The 20,157-nt window shown below is 38.9% G+C and overlaps 1 protein-coding gene across 1 annotated transcript in view; it reads right to left on the reverse strand.

Moving 5' to 3' along the window:
- Nucleotides 1-20,157, reverse strand: part of CNTNAP5 (contactin associated protein family member 5) — a 274,435-nt gene that overhangs the window by 143,607 nt on the left and 110,671 nt on the right. Inside the window, exon 4 of the mRNA XM_065637507.1 lies at nucleotides 5,637-5,784. Coding sequence (XP_065493579.1) covers nucleotides 5,637-5,784 — 148 coding nt within the window. The remainder of the gene's footprint in view (nucleotides 1-5,636; nucleotides 5,785-20,157) is intronic.

The raw sequence follows: 20,157 nt of genomic DNA on the forward strand, positions 1-20,157 counted from the left end.
GGAATATGTCAAATAAGTGCTAACACTAGCAGCCAAGAGTCATCAGGGGCAGTTTGCATGACAACAAATCATTATCTTCCTGTTAAAAATGAAAGATACAGTACAATTTAATACAGTCAGTCCAGAAAATCTGTTTTTTTGCTTAGTATTTATTTAGTTCATGTATGTCCATAATCCACTTGTGGCAAGAGAACAAGAACCAGAACTGTTCTAAGTCCCAGAAAACCTGTAGGAACAACAAACTAAAACACAACATGTGGTTTCATTCTGCACTCCCTGCTGGTTTACTCATGCTCCCTGAAAACAGACTTTACTCAAGTCTGAGTACTTTTCTACACCGTCCTTATCAACAAGGCTACAAAATTCATTAAGAGTGATATCAGGCAAAATTAACTTATTTCCTGTTATTCTCCACTGACCAACAATTCAAACAGAGGCCTCTGATGTAAATACATATGTATTCCTGCTCACAGGTTAAATAGAAATCGCTCATCAAGCTTTTCTGAAATTCAGTAGAGGTTCTGGTCCCAAGGATGTTGGTTATGCCATTCCACTTGAATTTCCTCTCCCAACAGAGATCCAAACATTAAAGTCACTTGGGAGTGAGTGGAAACACAGGCAGGTGAAGGCGAATTAGCCAGTTAATTCAGCATTATTTTTTTTCCTTTAAAAAGAGAGGATGTGACCACAGGGCTCAACCTGTGGGACCAGCTATGCTGAGAGAAACCAGACTTGGAGCAATGAGAGAGCATGGAGCTTACTTGTGCAGTAATCTGCTCCTGGCAGCAGAGAGTACATACATTCATGTTTACAACAATGATCCTCCTAGTGATTTTGGAAAAAGTTAACACTTGGTAAAGTTATTCCAAAATAAAAAAATAACCTCTAGGAACATTTGCAATTTGAGACAGAAACTTTTGGTCTGTACTTGCATCTGTGAATAGAAGCTTTAGCTCCCTGCAGGAGGGAGGAGGACTGTTCCTAGTCTGAACAGAGGGTCTGTCCTGGGCACTCATGCCTTACTGGCTGGAGTGACTGTAAAGTAACCTGACATCCCTCTCCATATCCCCATTAGACATGCAATTCAAGGGATAAATGTAGATGAGTACCTAAGAGGTAACCATTCTGCTATGCAGCTTTATCCCTATCACAAATCTATGTCTGCCTCTTGGTAAGCAATTGTTTGGGTATTTATTTAATGTGTTTTATTGCAACATTTTTTTTTTCCTACTTTATAGAAGACAAAGAGAATAGAGGAAGGTTGAAGGAAAAAAAGGAGGGGAAAAAAAAAGAGAAAGGAAAAAAGATCAGTAAAAGTGTAATTTAATCAAAGAAGCACAATATTGGATCATATTCCCTGGAGCAATGACAGCAAAAGATGAGAAACCAGAATCATAAACTGGGAATGAAGAACTTGGCTCTGAAAAGCAGAAGATGCCCTGCCTCACACCCTATCATTTTTTCTCCTGTGGTTTCCCAGCCTGTTAACCACATATACACCTGATGCTGCCAACTCATTTTGGACCGTTAACCAGTTATAGAATATGATCAGCATCTTCAACACAGCTATAAATCTTATCCTATAAAAGCAATTGTGTCAGCAGATTTTTTCCTGTGCTAAGCTAACAAGACTTTCGCCAAGTATAAAGATAGAGCTATTCCCCTCCCACCGCCTCCAGTATCCAAAATAATTGGTTTGCCATTTGTCTGAACACACCCTCTGTTGCAGCTCTGGTTGTCTTTTACAATCACACTGCTTGTGGAGCCACTGCTGCAAAGGCACAGTGAGAGCTTACACATACCTCAGCATGGAAATTTCCATTTAACTCATCACAAATCCTTTTCTGAAATGGAAACATCAATGTATGTTTTCAGATCAAGATAATGTCATTCCTATTTCAGTATCTATTTTGAGGATGTGAGATAGAATCTTTACAGGAATTTCAAATAAATGTAATTAATTTTCTTTTAAGTACATACTTTCTAAATAAGAAAGTAAACAACAAGCGTGTGTCATCTGTGAATTCCAGTTGATTTGATGGCCTTGGAGTAATTTGTTGCATGGGAACTCCAATCTGCATAGGACATGGTCAAGCACATTCAGGTGTCTGAAATAGCTTTGCTGTTAAAAACATGTTTTGTTCTAAAGGAGGGGAAAAAAAAAAAAAGGAGAGAGAGAAAGAAGGAAGTTCTCATTTGATAGAGAAGTTTTCAGAATAATTAATAATAGTAAATTACTCCTAGCAGCAGCAATAAACAACAGCAAGCGCCATTCAGCAGTTCAGTGCAATCATGTTAAGTTAGCCACTGTGGCATCCGTTGTACACAGCAGTTAATCTCTAATGTGGTTATTGAGTATTTTTTGTTACTGTGTCCTGACAGAGTGTTTGGTGACCTTCAAGACCTGATGCCTTCCACATGTCCCCCACTAAACAGTCATCATTGAAAGCTGCATTTGCCAACAGTTCGCACAAGGTTATGTACCTGGGACCTCTTCGTCAGAGTGTGCTGCACTGGATAGTGATACTCCAAAATTGGGAGATCAGAGCCTTATGCTGGCATAAGAGTGTCACATTCACCCAGCTCTGCCATCACAAAAATGCTTAAGCAGCAGTGAAGCCAGAGACCTCTCCTACAGCTGTCATTTTTTGCTCAAATACGCAAGGTTAAAAACGAGCTGATGTGAGGAAAGACCATCCAAGGAACCACAGGCTATTTTGCATGCCCTGGTGTATCACAGTGAGGTGCTCAGCTGTATGTTTGGCAGTAGTCCCAGGATTTTAGCAGATGTGCAACAGCACATTAAGTTCAGATGGCCTAAGCTGTCAGTTTCTCCAAACTTAAGTTTCAGCCAAATTATGAATGCCACTACTTACACAAAAAGGACCTTCAGCTTGCCTGTAAATGAAACCTTTACTCCCACAGTTTTCTGTCCCAGATATTAACATAAACAACTCTGTTTTCAGATCAGGTGCCATGCTTCAGGGGCAGCATTTGCCTAAAAGGTGGAATGGACAGTCAGCAGTCCAGCAACATCTGAATTTCAACCTGCTTCCTCCACCAGTAGGCTAAGAGGTAGAAATAACCCTGCAGTGACACAAGCACTTTTGTGCAGGATTTGGTTCCATCTGTGTTGCCCCCATGCACATGTTTTATCTTCAAGACTGCATCTAAAGCTAAAATGCTGGTGAAAATATTTTCTTTTACTTCAGTGGACTTAAAATGAAACACTCAGGGTTTGTTTACCTATAGAAGCCTTTAAGTCATTCCAACAGTGTAAAGAGGATATGGCAAAACTGGGAATTACCTTTTTACAGATTAATTTATATCAGCTGAAGCCTTTGGTACAGGTAGGTCATAATAAGGCCGTTCCTACTCCCAGCCTCACATCCTTTCTTCCATGTACAAACAGAAACTTGCATGATGGGTCCTCTCTTACATATGGTGCACATTTGGGTGATTTGTTCTTCTTCTAACTCCATTTCCTTCCCATCTTGTCCAACAGTCTGTCTCTAGTGATTTTTTTAAAACTCTTTTCAAAGTATTAATACATTTCTTGTGCCAGAACTGAACATGGTGGATGAGTCTGTATACTGTCAAACATTACAAAATGCAGTTATGTAGGTGTACACCAGCTCAAGATCTGCTGCAGTTATTCTGTCAGTATAACAATAAAGATGACATTTTATAAATGATCATACATCTTTTGTACAGTGGTGGAATGCCTGGGTTAGGAGTAGCCAAGACTGTGAAACTATATGAGCAAAACTTGTAGACAGGTATTGCTTGGCATATGTAATTTGCCAGATAGAAATTTGAATGGCACATTTATATAAATGGAATTAATATTTCAACCCTGTAAAACTTTTATGAATCTCTTTATTTCTTTTCTGGCTTGCTTCAACCTCATACCTTAATTCTGTACAACCATTTTTATTTCCTGTAAATGCAGGGTACAGGACAAAGATGAAGATTTAGATGATATCAGTGCAAGGAAACACAGCCTGCAAGTCACTCTGAAGTCTCTTCATATCATAGGAGATACAAGAACAATGTGACATGAAAGTAGTGCCCATGTAATATTTCACATGGAGTAGCACAAAAACACATTCAGCTACAAAAGTTTCATACTTCAGTTTTGGTTCTATTTGTTGCACATCTTTTTGGACTACAGTCTTCACTGCAGAGGTTTGGTCATCATTAATAGAAGAAAGCTCTTTGAAAACAGATGAGATAGCTGCTTTGGAATAATGTCATCAAGAGTTGTTGGTTTTCAGTTATAGGTTTCAGTTTCCAGGTATGGCTGGAGAAGGTCTTTTGCCCTAGTGACTATCCATCCAGACCAGGCATTGTGAGTCTGTATTTAAATGATAGTCCACAGTGCTCAAACATCAAAGCAGGTGGAGAAACAGCATTTTAAAAAGCTGGAAAGGAGCTTTTAGAACTACACACAGATCATAACAAGGATCTTCCTGTGAAATCATGTGAATTAGTCCTCAGACCTGAGTGTAGTGATGAGGCCACTGAGAGTCCTGAAGCTGTGCCTCTGTTCAATGGGATCATGTAAATCAAAAGTTTTAAGACACTTTGCTTTTCAATTTTGCTCAGATGAATTTAACTCATCCCTCAAATAGGGAGTTTTCCACTTTTTATCTTACAACCTTTTCTCTGCACCAGGCAGGACCAGATTAGGACCTAATCTAAGTCTAATCTAAATACAGAGATGTACACGTACAGTAGTGTCGCATGATGGTGACTTGTGCCACACCACACTGAATTGACTGGTAAAATACTGTTAATCCCCTGAACTGTCCTCAGCAAAATCTCACCTGTCTACAACGGTGTCTCAAGTCATGCTTGACGATTTTAGAAATAAACCCCCAGCCTCCTGAGAAACAAATACTGGACTTGTGTTTCCTCATTTGTGGACCTGGTTTTGTTTTTATGCCTGGGAGCAACACTGATCCTTTATGTTCACACTCTTCCACAGTGATAGGTTATACATCTGCAGAAGTACACCAAGATAACTATGCAACCAAAATGCCTCAAGGTAACAATGTTTATAGTCTGATCCAAAGCCCATGTGAACAAAATAGTGCAGACCATATGTATCGCAGAGGATCATCACCATGTCTTAGGAAGAAGATTGCCAAAGAAAACATCCATGCATAAACAGTTAATGCAGCACATGAGTCCTCTTCTCTCTGGAGCTATAAAGTCATCATCTTCAAATGGAACTACTAGCAGAACTCTCAACAACTTAAAACAGTTGCCTTAAAAACAAAAATTAAGTATTTAAGAAAATAGTGGTACCGTTCCTAAATAAAGCTCTGCAAAAGATCTCAAGTAACTCTGTGCCCTCCAGCAGGGTAGGAGGTTTTGCAGGATCTGTCTTGCACTGGCAAGAAGCAGAAAAATCACTCTGCAGTGGGCTCAGAAAGCTTCACCAGCTGAGCTGGATGGGCCAGTGAATCCCCAAGGAGAAGAGTAAGAATAAGTATTGAGAGAATAAGCAATGGCTATGTGTTTCATGTTATATTTGAACTCCTAAAACTTGTGCTGGACCCCTTTCATGGCACTGACAGCTTCAATGAAAAGCTCTTTGAGAAAGTGTGAGTTAAAGTGTAGCCACTTACTATAGGAGCAGCCGAAGACCTCAACTCTCAGTCCTATCCGTCCACCGACATTCCACTTCAGAGGAACGAAGCGCAAGAATCGGGCTTTCATGGAGTGCAGGAACTTGTGGTGAACCACACTGTCAGCATTGCTGTTCCCTGTGAAAACCTGGAAGGACAGAGAGCCTTGATGAGACACCGAGCACTGAGAGTTGAATGCTGAACTCATAACCAGGGATGGGAATACTTACAAAGAGAAGGACCACCCCTCTTCCTGATCCTCTGTCTCACAAATTACTTAAAATAATTTAAATTGATTACCAAGTTTTCTGCCAAGTCCTGCCTCTCTTCTGGAGGGAAAAGAGGGAAACAGAAGCATGCAGAGGACTTCAGTATGGTGGGTGAATGTAAACAGGGAGTTAAAAAAGGATGTTGTAGAAGGGGATGTTACAGAAGATGCTGCATAATTTCTCCAAACCCAGGATATTCCTGTGCACCACAACTCTCCATCAACCCCTTAATATACCCACAGCACCTTCAGCGCAGTGAAGGATGGGGCTCAGTTTAGCCTTTGATGCAATTGGGGTAGCAGAAAAAGATGTTCACAAGGCACTGAGGTTGGCCAGAGCCTGGGAAGGTGAACATGAAAGTGTACATCTAGATACACCACAGAAAACTCAAGCAAGACACACGAAGAGATGAAAGCTTGAGTCAGTACACAGGAGAGTCAGCATTTTGCCTGTGTTTGCACCCAAGGGAGTTAAAGCTTGCAAACAATAATAATTTAACTTTTTTCCTTGCCTGTTTGATTAATTGCCTGCAACTGCCAGCCAAAATTAATGGTCCTACTCAGAATTATCACTCAACAAGAAGAAATTCTCTCATGGATGAAGAATGACTGCAGGATTTCAAAGACAAACCTCAAGACAAGCAGCCAAGCTCTGATCCTGCCTGAAGCTTTTTCAATTCATCTTTACACGCTCACTCTGTGTAATTGGTCTAGGAATATCATAGACTTCCTGCAGTCTTCAGAACATTTGAATAACTCAGCTAGGATTAAAATTTGAAGCTAAGTTTCATAAGAAATGAAAACCGAAGTCAGAACTCTCTCAAAAAAAAACCTCACAGGAAAGCTGTATTTGTAAGAGAGGTCCTTTTCTTTGTATGTATAAAATTTCACCACAAAAATTGGTACTAGTTTTAAACTTTTCTGCAGCTCAAAAGCTGGCACCGGTCATCTATGCAATGCGAGCACAAATCAGAATAACTCCAGTAAAGTAGACCTACAATTCATTCCTGATGGCCAAAGGATAAGTTAAAGAAACTAGAGGTTTTGTCTCCACTCTGAAAAAAAGATTAATTACCAGCTGTTTAAATTTTATTCATATGCAAACATCCCAACTTTTTCCCAAATGTTGTTAAAAATGGTATAAAACTTCAATGTGTTCTTGTTTTACTAAGCCCAGTGTGCTATAGTTTTATTAGAACTATTTTCAATAAAAAATATCCTTGAACATTTCTGAGGCACAATACTTTGAAACCATACCATGATTTTTTCATTTCACCTTATAAACTCTTACCTGGGAAAATTTTCTTATATGCAATAAACTTTATTTTCTACGCAGTCATGAATGCAAAAGACAGTATATATCTCAATTCTTAAAACATGCTTTGCAAGTGCATTTCATTATTTATATTACTTGCCTTTGAAGATGAACAATTTTTACTGATCTCTCACAACACCAGTTACCTCAGTGAAGAGAGGAAGGACCCTTCTAAACATGCAATCTGTAAAGTTATTTTTATTAGGAGGTTACCAGGCTGAAAAAGGTATATAGTTCTGCTACAGAATCCCAGCTGTTATGTTTATCCTTTACCTCTTATTCTGAACTTTTTATGCACAAGATCTTGTTTTCTACAAGGTTATTCAGCTGTATCATATAATTAAGAATTTTTGATGGGGATTCTTGTTGTTCTTAACTCAAAGTTAACCACGTACAACAGTTCAGCAGCCTTGCCATCAGATATGTTTTGAGGAGTGCCACAAGCAGCACTTCAAGATGTCCTGGTCCTAGTCATACCACTTTCCAGATAGAAGCCAAATCCAAATTCCAGCAGAGAGTATTTCAGAGGCTTTTTTCCTTATATTTCAAGTGAAAAATCTTGTTCTTCTCAGTAATGAAATTGTCAGCAGAAAGTGTCAGAGTCAGAGCTGTGGCAGTGCTCATATTTCTATTAAGACACTTTTGGATATACAAGATGGACAAAGGGGAGTGTTGTTGTTCTATTTGTTTGCTTAGAAAGCTCATCCTCTTGGAATCCTGTGATTATGTAAAAATTTCACCTTTCATAAGATAACAAAGAAGAAGGAAGAAAGAAGAAAAAGAACAGAGGGAGAGCAATAAGTTTCCAGTCCTCTCAGTTGTGAAGAAGAGCTTAAAATACAGTGACTAGAATGCAAGGAAAAGGTAAAAATTAAGAGACAAAATAAAAAGTACACCTTAATATAACAATACTGTGAAACAGGGGTCTGTATTGTTTTTTTTCTCATAATCTTCTCATACGAAGGTTGTCAATATGGCACATTGCATCACTTACCCACAAGGTAATAACTTTTTGTTTATGTATTAAAAAACAAAACACAAAACCAACAAAAAACCAAACCAAACCAAAACCAACCAACCAAACAAACCCACCCAACACATTCTGGGAGAAAGACCAAGTTGAAAAGCACAGCACACTGTAGAAATATCTCATTGCAACTACAAAGTAATGGGAACTAAGTGATTTGTGAATGCAACTGCATGCTAAACAGCCCACACACTCCTGCCTGGAAAGCAGCAGGGAGGCAGCTCGTGCTGGCACACGCCAGGATGCTGTGATCACTGGGCTCTTGCGGCCACTGGAAAAATCATAGAGGCTGTTCATGACTATCTGTAACTGTTGCTAAGGGCAGTCTTGACACCTCTCTTGCAGGGCAAACCTGGAAAGACATTTTTTTAAAAGCTTGTGCAAACCACATGTCCAAGCATAACGCACAAGAACATCACTGCTGCTCACGCACACAAAGGAAGCCCTCTGCCTCCAGGCAATGGTGTGTACAGCACGCTCCAGGGAGCACCTCAGCAAAGGAGCTTTATGGTTTTGCCAGGTAAAACAGAGACAGCTGTACCCTGCTGTCCACAAGCAGACCCAGGTGCCCATCTACAGGCATCCATGCTAGTTTCCTTCACAACACCTCAAGGAAGAGCCAGAATTACCAGCATTCAGCCTCCAAACCAGTTGAATCCAAACCTGATGTGCAACTACGTAAAAGTCCTTCCCACATTGAAATAGTCATGTTGGTAAAAATAAACCCTTCAAAAATCCAATACATCCCTTACAATGGTGTTTCTCAAGCTTCTCTAATAACTTAAGAGCCATCTAAACTTTTTTTTGGGGAAAAAAAATCCACAGGCAATGCTGTACCCATTGACCCACACCTATGAGACAGTTTTGTATGCAGCCATCACATCACTGTGTGCTGCTGACTGTGGGGTGTCACTGTGTATGCCTTTTGGATTGCTTTGATTTTTTTTTCCAACTCCCACTGCTATACAAGATCACCTTCCAATGTTTTATGGACCACCTCTGGGCTGTAGGCCATTGACTGAATAACACCAACTGCCACAGCTGGTCACTTGAAAACTTAGATGCACAACTGACACAGAAATAATCTATCCATTGAGAAGAAGAAACAAGGATGCAGTACTGGATTTCTTAGCCCTGGAGGTTCAAGTATTGATTAACAATAAACTTATAGGTGAGAATAGCAGAAATACTTCCTCTTGAGAAACAGCAACTATTACAATTTGTTGTTGATAGGGGTTAATTCATGGGAATAAAACAACAAGCTAGAGAAGAAAATAAAGCACTTACATGCCATTTTCCATGCAATGCAGTTGCTCTGGGAGAGAGCATCATGTTAAAATCTCTGGTTTCTTACAAGCCCTGTAAACACAACAGGCTGATGATTTACCTGGGAAATTCTGCTTCTGGCATTCTATGGGGCTTATAAGTCAAAAAACTCCATTAGCTCCAGATATTGCCACCAGCTTCTTGAAGGCAAAAGCATTTCCCTAGCACCGGCGGCTGGAAGGTTAACAGCCTGCCAGGGGCAGGGCTGCTCCTTGGACCAAGCTTGTTTCATGATGCCTGGCTGCGTGGTGCCCCACAATGACACAGACCGTGACACCACAGTAATATTTTATGAGGCTTTTTTTATGAGCCAGCAAAGGCAGGTCCCACTGGCATGAAGAGGTGAGGTAAGAACAGCTGCAGCAGTTCGGAGCAGGGTCCAACCAGCCCAGTGCCGCCCCTTCAGCAGCAGCTCTCAGCATGTAGGAAAGAGTAAGAATGAGACAAGCATATACAGCGCTTTTCCCAATGCTCAACCCACCTGGTTCGTGGGTTACACTGAAGTGAAACAAAATAGAACTCCAGTTTAGATGAAAAAGAAAACTTTAAAAGTTTACATCTCAAAACCACCGTTGTTACCTGAAACTTAGATGTTTTCTCCCTCAGGAAAAAACAACAGTTCAAATGAATGGGTTGTTTATACACCTCTCCCAATTCAGGGGGATCCCAAAAGCTGTTCAAGGGCGGTTCAGGAAAATGTCATGCAACTGTGGTGAAACGTGACAGTTGTTTAATAACTCTGAAGACATACATTTGTTTCTCTACCTCATGTATTAATTCAGATCTAATGCCAGATCACACCAGTGAGATCTGATGTGCTAAACTTTAGATCGCCCCTTGGCCAGACCCTTAGACTGGTCTCTACCTCTAGACAAACAAATGGAAATTAGGTGCAAGAAGAGTGTCTGCTCATGAAAGCCTAATCATTTCAAAAGATAGCGTCAGATGTAGGACTTCATCTCAGTTTCCCCTGCACGCACACTCTGCACAGCAAATGGCAAATTATTTACAGAGCTGCAGGAGGTAGTTCCCATAACGACTCTGCTGAATATATTTTGCTCTCCCACTTTGTTAGGCAGGTAATGGGATGGGTTCAAAATGAGTATGCAAGCAGCAACACAGGCACAATCAGCCCTGAAGAGTGAGCAGGCAGACCTGAGGTTAACTACCTTCTAGGGGAGATATTTTAGGGCATATTGAATACTCTCATTTCCGTCAAAGTCACTCTGATGAACTGAGCTAAGAAAAAAAAAAAAATCAGATTATGAATGTGCAGAGGGCACATAACACAGATGTTAGCAATTTACAGCATTTCAACCTTCATGGAAAGAAATACAAGCATGGAAAAGAGCACTACACCTTCAAATCTCACCCATGACATTGCAGTATGCTGCCTCCAGTGCCTGAAGAAATAAGGACAGGAGAGCACTTAATTCAAGCTATCCAGCAGCTTAGTGAAGGAATCAAAGTGAGATAAAAAGCAGCTAAATATGTCGTAAATCCCAAAACTGAAATACATAAGAGTAAACTATCATTCTCCTTTTTAAACTTCGTTACTAGGATGAGAAAGACCATGAGCTAGGAGTTAGCACTGTGATACACAACATGTGCCTCCCAGGACCTCCTCAAATATTTGAGTGTACATGCACTTTAAAGAAAACATGAATTTCCAACCAAGAAACAACATGAAAATCTGAAACAGGAGGGAGAAAGCATTGCCTAGTTTTTCACATTTTCTAGGTTGAAATAAACTCTCACTCAAGGATAGCTTTTCTCTTCTCCAGAGGCAATAGGATTTTAGTTCTGATTGAATTTGTATCACCTGGGACGTAACTTAATGGGACTATTGAGTGTGGGTACTAAATCCAGATTTTGGGGAAGCCAAATTACAGTAAGGGTCTTTCGTCTCTGCCTGTGTGTGTGGAAAGAGACAGAATGTGACAAGGACACAATACAGCTACAAATGCACCATAAGGAAACTCAGCAGCCTCTGATTTTAATGGGATGCTACAGGTTGTTTTCCACAGAATAATCATACTGCATCAGTGCCTGCTAGGAACACCTTGGGCCTCGACAGCTTTGTGTGACTTTTTATAACAATGAGGATTAAAAAAAATCCATTTAGTTTCTGCTGTGAATCAAAAGCAGCTGTTAGTTCAGGCAATTCTAGAAACTTCCCCCTTCACCTCAGCCCAGTCCTACAACATAAAGAGATAACACACAGATTTAAAAAAAAAAAAAAGTGGATTAAAAAAATACAACTTCAAAGTCTAAATGTTCTTTTTACATTTCACCCTTCCTACATACTGTGCATGTCAACAGTGGAAAAAATGTTGCTTTGCTTTGCTTATGTAATGAAAAAAGCCCTGCCCAACACATCAGACCAGAACTGTAAATACCTTGCCATGAAGAAAAGCAGTTAAAAGGCTTTGCTGTCATCTCAATTGCCCAGTGTCCAGACTGGGAGATGCTGAAAGATCCACTTCATTTGCTGGGTGCATTAAGAGCTGTTCTCCAGCACAGGCACCATGGCAGGACCCAGCCCCTGGGAGTTGCTGTCTTTCAGCATGACGTGACCTTAAAAATCCTTTTGCCGTTAGAGGTGATCAGAGCATGGGGAAAGGATGACAAGGAGAGCTGCTCAGCTCCTTAAAGAGCTGCAGTTTAGATCTTTGCTTTTACCTACCATGCAGCCACATTATGCACATGACAGCAATCGTATGCATTATGTTTTCTCGCTTCTCTTTCTCAAGAGGCAAGTTAAATTTTCTTTCCATTCTCTTTCAAGTAGTCTGTAATAATGAAGTATATTTTTTACTTCAAGTACAGGAAACTTGCCTGCTTAGAAGAGTCAGTGGGATCCTTTTCCACTGATCTAAGCAGGTTCTTCTTTCCTAACAGCAGCTAAATTTTAGTCTTTGAAACACCCATCCTTGATAAGAAGCTCAAAACCAACATCCCTTGGCACAGTGTCAGAGCTGCTATTAGGGAGGAGCAGGGGGAAAATAATTACAAGAGGCACCTGTCAAAATTATCTTCTCATAACATATTATCTGAGGAAGTGACAGCTTCCCTTCCCATTCCTCTACCCCCAATGCAAAAAAAAAGTTGGTCTACAAAGAGGTAGTTTAACTTTCCCATACAAGAGGAATTAAAACAAATGGCTGCAGGAAGGGTTATCAAGCATGGGTCCTACTGGGAAATATGCATCACATTTTTCACTTAGTGAGGGGATGTCTGCTGTGCTCCAGCAATGCAATGTCCACCTGGGTTCCTAAGCATCACTTAATCACCTCTGAGCTACTGGCAGTTTCTGTAGGTAGCAGAGTAGTCCAGGGGAGAGAAGATACAATATTGCAGCAGGGTCCATACTACTTCATCACTTCCTTGAATAATCTGCTCAAGTGGGCAGCCTCTGCTCTACCCCATTACACTGAATACAGACACTTTGCTCTGGTTAGTTACTTTCCAAATACAGGAACGAATACTGTTAACAACATCATTAGCCTCAGAGAGATGACTGCTCAGTGGAAACCACATTTATATTAAAGACACTGTTTATTAACCTTATGCTAACAGTAGAACTATTCATGGATTTTCCAATAAAAACTAGATTTTTACACTATTAAAATATTTTGCAAGAGAAAATGTTTCTTATTTTTTTTAAAGAGTATCCATTAAGACAATTGATGTAGTATTTTGGTTTAGACAGGTCTGTATCAATCCAGAAAACACCAGTTTAATAATGGTGATGTTAAAAATATGAAGTTTCTTGGGTCCATTCGGGACAATGAAACGATTCTATTTAGACAAAAGAAAATGAAACGAAATATTGCAGAACTTTTGAATTTGTTGTGTCTTTTTCTTTTCATTTTCTTCCATTTTGATTTACCCGTAGCAAATTCTAATTTATTTTCTTTCGTTTGGTCAGCAGCACCTGTCAAAATGCTGGATTTTTATATTGGAATGGACAATCTGATCTTCAAACAGTTTGAATTAGTGTCAATCTGCTTCCAGAGTCTGTACATTGGCAAAGTCCACCAGATCAGAGACCATTCCCAATAGGTAGCTTGGGTATGGTGAGCTCTTCTGAAGAAAAGAAAATTTACCAAATGGATAACATACAAGCTATATTACTTGACCTGAGGACTAGAAAATGGTCCCTACCCTCTTCTGTTTACTCATACAGATGTAGCCCAAGTGTCATATCCAACTCGTAGTTAGGCAGGCTGCCATTCTTCTCAGCAATAGACCAAGTGCAATTTCCCTGCCCTACTGAGATACTTTTTCCATACAAATGTGATGTTGCATCTCACATATAGTTGCATTTCAGTGATGGAGAATTTATCCTCATCTTTAGTTTTTAGAATCAGCTCTGTCTTTGAAGCACTTGGAGGTGAAGTTGTTATGGCTGTTATTATCACTGCTACATAAATTAATAATAATGGAAGCAAGAAGCAGCAAAATTAAACCCGTAAATTACAAGTCTTAGCTAAAAGTCAGCAGCTAATTCCTGTTTCTGCTCAGCCTCTTGTAGTTTATCTTAAAGGCAATCCTACATATAGATACTATTTTAAGCTATACCACAGTAAAGGATAAATATTTCCCCAGTACCTTGACTAGATTAACCTCAGGCAACAGACTGAAACTGCTCTTTCCACTGCCAACATTAATCATATATTTCAGCTGTTCTTCTGCATAAATCTCATGGAGATCTTCATGCTTTACATTAAATTAGTGGGATTAACAATGCAGTGAATGTGTTTATGTCTGGCAATGTTGCGGAACTCTGGGAACCTTCCCTGTACTTAACTTCATCAAAGTGCATTTAAATAACTAGTGCTGTACACTTGGTATCTCTCTGGTTATAATTTGCCAGACAAATCCAGCAAGATGAGACCAGAGAGGTGTTAGTTATTCCAAGCAACAGTGACCTCAGCTGAATATTGTGCTTCATTATCTTACATTATTTCCCTGTTATGAAGTTTGATGGCATTTTCATTTGGATCAGTAAAGTAATATCCTGTAGAAGAGGATAAATAGGTAGGCTTGATTTTCTCCAGTGTTTTATAATGCACTGAAATGCACATGCATTCACACATTTTTTCCTATACGCTGCCTTCCATATTTCTTTTTTCTCCTTTGAATAGAAGAAAGTTCATATCCTAAGATAAAAACAGTTAACATCTCAAAAGTGCACAGTAGACTTATCTCACTCTGCTGTTCACTTTATTCAAGATCATCTCTCAAGAATGCCATCCTCATAAAGTACTCAAATATGAGGCTACAGATGATACTAACAATAATGATTGTTTCTAAGGGTTGTTATAATCTGCTTACAAAAACACTATTAATTGCAAATTAGAAAAAAATACATCTTTTTCCCCATGTATTTCTCTAAGCATTTTCAACCATGCCTTCTTAAACTGTGAATTCTTCTGTGTCAATACACCATGAAATACACCTTGTACTGGTATAAATCATGATCGCACCCTTCAGAGCAGTGAAACCGTGCTAGTGTACCTTGGCCATAGCCTTGGTCTACTGAGGTACACAGACTCCTCTTTTACCACAGGACGGTTAAATCTAATTGACACAGCTTCTTCCTACAAAACTATTACTGTAATGTTTACAGCATACTCTAATTCTTGTCATTCCACTTTCACATTGGGGTCCCTCACTGAACCACATTAAATTAATCTCCAGGACACTAAAACAACATAAAGAAACCACTTCCCTTCCTCCTGAAATAGAGTGAGATGAGCTTTTGCACCATCTCTGCGGGCACAAGTGCGATGTCTTCCAAATGCATGTCTGTCCATTGTTTCAACCACATATTTTATTATGCCAACCACACCCAAAAATCCTCTGCAGTAGGCTCTAGAGATCATGATATTCTCTAAAATACTGCATGAAAAAAACAACTTTCTGTTAGTGATTCAATGAAGAGGTGGCCTGGCATTCTGACTCGAAAGTGTAAATTTTCCCCGCACACGCAAAAGGCTTGCAACCGTTGTTATGGTATGACATTAAATCAAGTCGTGATACATTTGGCAGGTCCAAGATCATGGTGGGCCATAAATAAAAAGTGCTCCATAACTTTTATTTTGAAAATGGAAAGAGGACAGGAACTGCTCAGTGAGCTGGAAATTTCAGGACTTACGAAAAACATGTTTCAAAATGAGCATGATCACTGTGTTGCTGAACTTTAGAGAAGGAATGTGGAAATTTTCTTGCAACAAGAGGAATTTCTGTGCAACAGAGGTTTCTGTGAATATAATATTCAATTATTCAACATAATATTCAATTCAATATAATGCCTCTTAATACTAAGTGGACGATATGCTTTCCCAGAATGTTCTTTTACCACACTTCTCGCAAGCTGCCCTTTCTCCTTTTACCACCACACAGTTTTTGCTTAAATCATAGGCAGGCAAACACTTAAAAAATAGAAACCTTAGGAGTCTATCCTATGGTACCAATATTTTCCATTTAAATATGGCAAACAAGGGAGAAGGCAGGGGGAGGAGGTAAAAAATAAATAAATAAAAAGCAATAGCTGCTTAACAAGCCCTTCTCCTGTAGATGCGAAATCTAGCACACAGGGCTCTTTTATTCTTTTTAATCTCCTGATATTAGGGAAAGAAAGGACCCATGAGTTGGATCCATGAAAGAGTTTGCTTTTAGAACAAAATATACCCAACTTTTTCTAAAAACAGTAAGATGAAGATGTTTTAAGATTTTTATTTTCCTGAAATCAGTATGAGTAGCTATAGCTTGAAAAGTAACAAAGAAGGGAAGAAAGAAATAAATGTTCTAGTCAATGCAACCCACAGAGAGGAAAATTAACCTATTACAGGATTTCCTTTGAAAACTTCTGCATATGGTGAGGCCTCCATAATAAGCTGCACTAGAACGTATGTTTGCTGTTCAGTCTTCAGCAAAGATGAGCTCATTTTCTGACAAACAGACGAGAAGTGTGCAAATATACAAATTTAACTTGTAATAAAGAAGGACATTGATATGTCCTCAACTGCACCTGCATCAATACTATAGTCTCATGCACATTGGAACTCCTCAGGTTTCTGCAGCATAGTGTTAACGAACACCTGAACAGGTACCCATGCGAGAAAACACAGCTTCAGAAAACAATTATTTAAAACACTATTAAATCAACACATAATGACTAAAAGAATATGCAGTGATTCTGCAGGATCCCAAATCTTTTATTGTATTATATCCTCAGAGAGCCTCGGATTATCAGTCTCAGTCTGATTTCCCTCTATGTCGGTGTATATGAGTCATCGAGGAATGAATGGAGAATTTCTTATCCTTGATTACAGCACATGACAGAAACAGACAAAATGCACACATTTTAACCAGTAAAGCATGGTCTCAGGAAGTTAAGTCCCATTTAAGCAGAGCATGTCAATCTGGGCCTCTCAGGTTATGTCAAACGTACACATGCAAATAACCAAAAGCCTTGTTTATTTGAAAATATATCCTAGCAGACTTATCAAGAGCTTAGTGGAAAGCAGACACTTGGAGAAGGCAATACATTTGCAGTGTACAAATAACATAAGGATGGAGTGGGAAGCACTGGCAAAAGCAAGGTTAGAACCCAACAGAGACAATGACTTACTATTGATCATCCTGGTATTTATATAGGTTGAAATTCTTCCACATTAGTGTGTTAGATCTGGGTTACCAAGAACACGAAGAGGTCATGTTACCATTTCACGCAACTGTAGATAAGGCAGTTAAAAAGATTCATGAGTAAACACCTTTGAACAGAGAGGGTAAACATCATAGTGATTTAAAATCCAAATTTTAGAAAACAGAAATGCATAATTGCTGGAGTTGGTAGGCAAAGTATCCATTGTGCAGACACAATGTTTGTTTTGTACTTAAACAGCACTCAGGCTGAAAACACTGCTACTGAGGAGCTATTCTGCAACACTGGCTACATGACATTGAAAATCAACATACTCAAGTGCAGAGCTACACACACACGAAGAAAAGAATATTCCTTTAAAGCAGAGCTTAATTTAAAAAAGAGGAAATACATAAAATTTAGGACTTGAAGGATAGAAATAAAACCAATATGGTAGAATAAGAAACTAATAAAAGCTATTTAAAGTAGGAAGGCTTCCTTCTAAATAAGGAGTCACAATTAAATGATGAAAATGGAAATCAGGTTCAGCTCTGGAAATACAGAACACCAGCATAATATAAGTTATTTGATGCAAGACATGTAAACCCATCAATAAATACCTTTTTAAACGTGTGACAGGAAGAAAACCTAAAAAAAAAAAGTCTGCAAGACAGCCTTGAAAAAGACAAGGCCATTGCTGAGATGTTAAATGAATTCTTTGCACGAGAGACATGTAGGATATAACTTGGGGTATTTACAAAGCTAAGCTCTTTCTTTTGGGGAAATGGCTAAGAAAAATCATTTTAAATTGAAGTACTGGATTAACACTTAAAATGAAGAGAAGCAATCCACTAAGCTCAATTAATATTATTCCACAAGGAAATCCAATATAAAATTGCTCGACTATTAGCTGTGGTGTCCATCTATCCAATCAAGGAAACTGACTTCATTATCAGACAAACAGAAGGTGGCCAGTACAGCACCACTTTTTTAAAGGGCTTTAAAGCTGGCCTGGGTGCCCACATCCAAATCCATAGATCTGTAGAAATTATTTTAAAAATCGGAATAAGCAAACAGGCAGATCATTATATACTGACTAAAAGACTTTTTTTTTCCAGAAGGAAGGCGGACCTCATAAATTAGAAGTTTCAAAAGAATCAGTTTCTGTATTGATAATGATGTGTAATGGATACTACTGCATTTTTACTTTCATCAAGTTTTTATTGAAAATCACTGACAGACAAAAAGCAAACAAACCAAGCTGATATATGACAAAAGGGAATATGCCTTTATGGGTTAGTAATTTATTAGACAAAATTAGAAAGAAAGGAAAGAAAGGCTGGGAAGAAAATTATCAGTGGACACTAGGGGGATTTAGTCTGACCTATACTATTTCTTGACTTCATAAATGCCATATCAAAGAAAGCATGGAATATAGAAAATCGACACAACTTTATGATAACATGAAATTTGATGAGTTGTAAAAATAAGGACTGACTGTGAAAAGCTGCACAAGGATCTGATGATACTGAATGATCAGGCACTAAAATGGAAAATGAATAGTGTCAGCAAACGTAAAGTACCACAGCACACAGACAAAATCATCCTCACCACACACATACCCCAAAAGAGGTTGTAAATCCACTACTGTCATTCAGGAATCTTGAAGCCTTGTAAACTGCTGGATTCAAGATCAGTTCTGCACTCAAACATGGCCAAAAACCCAAAGAGGATATTTGGAATTACTAGAAAAAGTAGAGAACAAGCCAACAGAGAGCATCAATATGACATTATACATTAAACAGCTATATGACCTCAACTTGAAAACAGTGAAGCTTTTGTCTCTTCACTTGACAAAGATGTAGTTGAATTGGAAAAAATACAGAAAACAGCAAGAAATTAGGCCAACGGTATAAAACATCTTTTGAATGTGAAGAGATAAAGCAGACCAGGATACCTGAAGTGAAATACAACACAGGGCTATAAAATAATGAATGACAGCCATAGCAGGAGGCTGGGAAAGTATTATTCATGTTTACTAGCACATGAAAACTAAACAACTAACAGTATCTGCAGACAACGTGTGGACTCAGCAGCTTTCATTCATGGGGATTCTTGGACATGTCTTTTCTAGTCAGATTTTTAGGTCTGTCTATATGAAATGTCAAATCTACTGTTAAATTTTGCTGATCTCTTCACCAACCCTCTAAAGTAAAACAAACAAACAAACAATCCACAGAAACTACAAAACTCATAAAATATGTAAGATCTTAAGAAAAAATAAACAAACAAAACCCCACAAATACAATAAACACAAAACAAAACACACACTACTTTTACTTCTGGACTACTTATTCCTTGGCTTATTTTTCAACAACTATACTGAACAAAAGAAATTTGAAAAAAAAAAAAATTATTTCAAAGTTTCTCTTTGAAAACTGTCACCAAGAATGTTCCTTTCCTTTGAACAAAAAAAATGTTACTGACACAGGTCAGTTTCCGAACAGAAAATTTTTGCATAAATTGCCTAGTCAAAACCTGGGATTGATAACTGTAAAGTTATTTGGAAATCAAAAAGACACTTTGCACCACAAGCCCGTTGGTTTCCTTCCATTCCTTCCTAGCTGACCATCCTAACAAACTGTATCCCACTTGTGAAACACGAGCAGCAATATGGGCATTCACACTACTGCCTGCACTTGCGCTTGACTCAACTGATGCTATAAAAGCAGCCTCTTTCTTTAATACGTCTAATTCATGTCGCCATTCTGCCGTGGCTTAGGCAGGGCAAAACAAGCTTAACTGCATGCCGACAAGGATGATCACTTATTTATCTTCCCCTCTGTCTACAAAGCCTCTGGAAAGTACCAGATTTGGCAGCTTTCAGGGGATCTGTTCTTCAGATGACAACTTTACACAAGGCTTGCAGAC

The sequence above is a fragment of the Caloenas nicobarica genome, chromosome 6 (genome assembly GCF_036013445.1).
Source record: "Caloenas nicobarica isolate bCalNic1 chromosome 6, bCalNic1.hap1, whole genome shotgun sequence".
Taxonomy (NCBI): Eukaryota; Metazoa; Chordata; class Aves; order Columbiformes; family Columbidae; genus Caloenas; species Caloenas nicobarica.